Here is a 6330-nt window from a genome sequence, read left to right as displayed (position 1 = left end):
ACTCCATTCCAGCGTCTCTAATAAGAGTTGTGTAAAACCATGAATGCAGTGTGTTAACTACAGAGTCCACGGCCAAGGTAAAGTTTCCATACAACCAGGAGAACTGGACAAATAAAGAATTACAAAAATACTGCTGTTATTGTTTCACATACCTTTCAATCAAAGAATGTCTAAAACAATACTTCACATAACAAAAATAAAATAACAAGTTGAGACTGACTGCAGAACTCAGCCTATGTTAAAGTCTCACATTTCAGATCACTGACCGTCAGACCCACCAACCGGCTGTCCGACCTCCTGACCTCTCTATTCCACAATGAGATGTACAGTAGGGTGGTATACTGTAAGTGGACTGGTAGAAAACCTTTCCGTCATTGCTCGTCGTTGGTGCTATTCTTTGGTGACCTACTGTACATGTGCTTCATTACATAATTATGATGACAAGAGAAGACCTTAATATGACCTGCTCACATCTCCACTCGGGATGATGTCAGCCTCCAGAACTTCAGACTCAGTTTTGCCAGTGATTTTACACTGAAAACAATGGCTGCTTTCCACCAGAAAACAGCTTTAAAAACCCCTGGAATCTCTGTTGACTATCCAGGAGAACTGCCTGGCTGGACACAATTGGACACTCAAGAGACAACAACACACCTTCCATGATTGGCTAAAAAGAACACATCTCTTCCTGTTTTCCTCTCAGTCAATAACGATTGAATATTTTAAAAGCATAGCTTTACCAAACAGCAACCTTGATCTGGTTTTACACACAAGGAATCAACAGTCTGAGAGTAGGAAAATAATGTACAGTAAGATTGTTATTTGGGTGAAATATTAATTTACCATTGCTGGAGACAAGACCAGGCATCTACACTCCAGTATATTCCAGTGCAGTCCATTTTGTGTGGATTAGGATATTGGATGGTCTCTCTCTGCATTCTCTCTCTTCAACTCACCTCAGCTCTGTTTAATCTGATGGAATTTTTACAGTCATATCTGGCAGGGCTGGTGTTTAAAACTTGCCTCACACAGACAGCCCCTGTCACACATGCAGCACATATATAACCAGTAATACTAGTGTGTCTTCCTCACACATATAATACATTCTGTGTATTACCAGTAATACTAGTGTGTCTTCCTCACACATATAATACATTCTGTATATCACCAGTAATACTAGTGTGTCTTCCTCACACATATAATACATTCTGTATATCACCAGTAATACTAGTGTGTCTTCCTCACACATATAATGCATTCTGTATATCACCAGTAATACTAGTCTGCCTCAATGGCCTCAACTGCCAGTCGGTGTATATGCAGCTATAATATACACACCACATGTAGAAGATAGAAACAAACACGTAAGTTCATGTTGAAGACTCTACCTAGACAATATCAGTACAGTACAGTAGTCTACAGGACAGATAACTGTAGTTCAGTTTCCACACATCCATGTAGTCAAATGGTCAATATGAATCAACCACTGAAAGGAGAAATGTGTGTGTGTGTGTGTATATATAAATATATATATATATATATATATATATAGATAGATAGATAGATAGATAGATAGATAGATAGATAGATAGATAGATAGATAGATAGATAGATAGATAGATAGATAGATAGATAGATAGATAGATAGATAGATAGATAGATAGATAGATAGATAGATAGATAATGGAGCCACTCCAATACACCGACCTGATTTCTCTTCTATTCTCACACCTATTTGAAACAATAAAAACCTGACCTGGGTCAATGACACTTAGCCTGGGTCAGTCAGTACTTGTAAAGGGCACTTCTTATGGCCTGTACATATGTACCTTATGTCTGCACTTGTATGTGCTTTGAACCTCAAGACTCTCCCCCCAAGCCCACCTCCCCCACCCCAACATTGGTTGCTGTGGTTGCCGGGAGAGAGTGCTGATTGGTCAGTGGAGGGGAGAGTGACCTTTCTGAGGGAGAGCCCAGGGGAGAGATCTATCACTCTCCCTGACCACATGGACAGCCGCTCCACCGATTAGCATAGCCGCTAATGCTAATACAGCTGTTTATATACAGCACATTGACTTTTCCCCTGAACTGTATATAAGAAGAATCACCTCTAATCAATGGGCATCTAGCTACTGCTCTGAGCATGACATACAGTAAGGTGCACTACGGAAACTCACCAGGGTCAAATTTGATTCACGTCACAGGACTCACAATCCAAAGTCAGGAGAAAGCTGATATGTCCATAACACTAAACCTACCCTCACACCTACACAGTCAGCTTTACGAGGTGTGGGTAATACTACCCAACAGACGTATCACACCATCATATAAAGCAACTATGAACTATGATGTTGTATATCGCTGTGCACGTTGATAAGTCCAATCAGTCAACCTTTACATCCGTCACTGGCCACTGAGCAGGCCTTCACTGTAGGTAAGAACTGCTTTTAACTGATCCACCTGGGTATGAAGGTTAAATAAAACAAACAAAACCCCACTCACTTATCACACAATCGTTATGTACCTTCCGTCTGTCTTATGAACTTAGTCGGCATCGTCTGCTCATCCAGCCACACTCACCTCCCATAAGTGCCGGGTGTTCCTGACCGCTCCACCCTGCAGCTTCTCCAGCAGGAGGGGCGCCCCCTGGAAGGGCCCGACCCAGGTGCCCTGGGGTATCCTCTGGGCGGCGCAGATGCCGTAGCCCAGGCCGGGCACGGTGCTGGTGCAGAGGCAGACCTCCCGGGGCAGGTCCCTCAGCCAGTCGGGCACGTCGGGCGGGGGCACGGCCGGGGCGGAGCTGCTGGTCCCCACCAGGCGCCGGAGGGAGTGCAGGGGGCCGTGCATGGGACACTCCCCGTTACGGTTGTCCGCACACATGTCACACCCTGGGAACACACCGCGCACGCATGTTACATGCTGGAAATCAACAAACACACACATGCACGCGCACACGCACACACATAGCATTGCAGCCTTGAAACACACACACAGACATTTCCCCCTTTAAACATAAAAACCTACTACAGTACACTTGGCACAGAGACACACACATATGATAGACCCTGGAAACATACTGTACTCATGTCAAACTACTACAGTACACATTGGACAGAAACACACACACACACACACAAACACACACAATAGACACTGGACATATGCTCATGTGAAATTCTAGAAACACACATTCACATTACTCCCCTCGACCTGAATGGACATACACACACATAAAAACACTACAATCTATATGACACACGGCTTTCACAATCACACTGGTGACTACATTCCTAGCCGCTGTAACATACCAGCCAGCAGATGAATATGCGGTTTGATTTACTGTGGCTCACAGTAATAACACTGAACTAAAACTCTGTCTCTCCCTCACACTCACTGACAGGTGAGCAGTGAGAATACTTTTTATGAATAGGGGGAGGGCTACTCATATTTGATCATCCATTCCAAATGTTTTGACTGCCTTTCCATGTTAGATGTTCAGTTTGGGTTTTTGTTGTTGAATTGTGGTGTAGGCTAATATCTAATTTAGAGTCTGCAATAACATGTATGCATGGTCAGAAAAATCATAATAGAAATGATGGAGTTAAATTTGTCACATTCATTCTGGAAATGCATAGCACTGTTTCGAGTAGCCTACATGATTTCTTGAAGTTGTTGAGCAGTCTAAAAGGAGGATTTTTACTGTACAGTATTCCAGGCAGCATTGGAAAATACCCCCACGTTGTCATATGCCAGTGCTGCCATACTGATTCCTTCATTATAATGAATATTTGGGGACAATTTATTGAAACAAATGCAACCGTGGACTCACCTTTTCAGATTTTGGTACTATGGATAGTTGCTTTCTATTAGGCCTACAGATTAACATTCTCTAAAAATATTACAGCCTACTGAAATTTTATAGTGGTTACACTGAGTTGAGCAACAGCAGCTTTAATTCCGTATGCCAAAGAAGCCGTATCCCTCTGATCTCTGGGTTTTCTTTTCAACATCTAATTTCAACAAGATAATGGCTGGGCACACTCTTTGGAATATTGAGAAAAGAACAGCGTTTTGGTTGTGTTATCTTAATTATAGCCTATAAGATAGGCTAATTGATCTCATACCGACATGTCATGACTTTTAAATAAACATTGTAATGAGATAGTGATATGGTCTGAACGCTCTGGGTTTGGTTTAGAACGGTAGGTATATATGTTTGTCCGGGTCCAGTAGAGCTAGGTAGCCCAGGCCTGTCTCTGGGTGCGCTGCTCGGGATGGAACGCTCTTTTCTTGTCAGTATAATTACAGAAATTATGAATTGGAAGGGATTGTATGTTTCTTGGAGTGTAATACACACTTCAGCTATTTTATAAATGACTGACATAGGTTTGAAATATGGGGGAGAGAGCACCGAATGGGGATAAAGCAGTCTCGCGCTGTCCCCGGGAGAGTTCTATATAGCATGTAGGGATGATGAATAACGGCCAATGCAGGAGATCGATCTCTGATCTCCACACTCGCTGCTCTCTCTTCTACAAAACTATACAGCAATTAATTGTGGCTTGTCCCCCCATCCCTCATCTGCTGCTGCCACATATCGATGGAGATTACTGCTGATGGGCCGTTTTATCACCTTAAATAAACAGTCACCACCTCCTCAAACCTTGCTTTAATATATAGAGCCTTCTCTCTTTTTTAACATCAGACGACCAGAGAATAAATTGAATCGTTGTAAATAATAAAATGACTTGAACCAACTCTGGAAAAAGGACAAATCCAGACTTTGCTTCTGAATTTAGCTGAATTTAGCACAACGGTAGGCTAATTAGGTTATAATAATACTACAATGACCCAATGCTTTGGGTATCCTGTAGGCTATTTGTTTGAGGAAAGTAGAGCAAAATGCGCAGGGATAACAGCGATTCACTTGTTGTAGCAGCCTTGAGGCTTTACGAAACAATAAAAGCGATTTGCAAATATGCATATCCTTGTAGGACAGAATAAACTGAGATTTTAATAGTAGACTAAAACTATATCTTCAGTGCTATTGTAGTCGCGCCGCCAAACCTAACATTTAAAATTAAATTGTACATTAAGATAATTGAATTTAGTGCAGATAATTTATTTCACAGAATTTGAAGTGAACATTGTCCTATGCTATGTCATCTTTACGCGTTCAGTCTCCCTTGTTGAGGTGGATAAAATAAGTAGGCTATCTTGTGGGCAACCTAATGTCCAGTTATGTTAATAAACTAAATTAGACAGATTAGTGTCAGGGATTAAACAGAAGTTAGTGACCCGTGAATGACTGACACAGATGATCTGTGCTTTTGAGCCTTTTAAGCGCGCGCACCTGCTGACGGACAGAGTTCTGAGACTTCAATCAAACTTTCCAGATGTTGGTGCGCATGAGAGCTCACGGTTAGCGGATTGAGGAGCAGGCCTGCTGAATCTCATATTGCGACCATAAAACCTCTTTGCCATCTTTTAGGCTATAATTAACGTGACGGCGAGCATTAATCTTTCATATGATCAATATTATTTCCCTCATGAAAATCTAAAAAAATTAACGCTATTTCCATTTTTCAAATGGACCAGGGCAATCATACATACGATTGTTGTGGTCGCCGGTGTGATTGTTTAATGGTATTATCTCCATGCGCTGCTGTCCATAGAGGTAGTAGTCCAGCTCCTCCGAGGTCAGCTTAAACCGGGACCCCTTGTCACTCTTTAAACTCGAAGATACGCAGAGTTCTTTAGCTTGGAGGCTGGTGCTTTCTGACGAGATAATGTCGCTGCACAGAGTTTGTCCAAAAAGTGCAATTGGTGGCACGGGCAGTTGCGTTAACCCCGCCAGCGAAGAGACGGAGGACGTGGAGGAGGATGTGGAGGACGGGGTCAGAGCCGAGGAGGAGGAGGTGGTAGAGGAAATTAGATTCTGCCGCTGGCGAAAGCTCTCCACCGGGATGGCGACTCGGTCCGGCGGCGGCAGATGCGTAAGGGCGGCATTCTTCAGATGTGTTTGTGGGAAGAGTTGCTGCCAGTGCTGGATGTACGTGGGGTCCACCTTGAGGAACGCAGAGCCGCTGGGGTCACCGGGTTTTAGCATCGCAAACCGGATCTGCGAGGGTGGAAAACGGACAGCTTAGTAGGCTATACAAGCTGGATAAATAGTTAACTTTAGAAATTAAATTATATATTAAGTGATTTAATATTTCATCATAACACAAACATTGAAAGAAAGTAGGCTAAGCTGTTGAATTCGAGGGCGACTCCCACAAACAATTTATATTTACGCACAGATGGTAATGAAAATATTGCTATTCAGTA

General features: G+C 42.7%; 1 protein-coding gene across 1 annotated transcript in view; it reads right to left on the bottom strand.

The window, feature by feature from the left end:
- prdm6 (PR domain containing 6) overlaps positions 1-6109 on the bottom strand; it is a gene marked incomplete at both ends in the record, with an annotated part of 28258 nt that extends 22149 nt beyond the window's left edge. The window contains 2 exons of the mRNA XM_084456974.1: positions 2581-2888; positions 5614-6109. Of these exons, the coding sequence (XP_084313100.1) occupies positions 2581-2888; positions 5614-6109 (804 nt within the window). The remainder of the gene's footprint in view (positions 1-2580; positions 2889-5613) is intronic.
- Positions 6110-6330: the final 221 nt, after the last annotated feature.

The sequence above is a fragment of the Borostomias antarcticus genome (genome assembly GCF_949987555.1).
Source record: "Borostomias antarcticus genome assembly, chromosome: 23".
Taxonomy (NCBI): domain Eukaryota; kingdom Metazoa; phylum Chordata; class Actinopteri; order Stomiiformes; family Stomiidae; genus Borostomias; species Borostomias antarcticus.
Note: the sequence above shows the minus strand (reverse complement) of the source record. Positions and strands in the feature narration are given on the sequence as shown.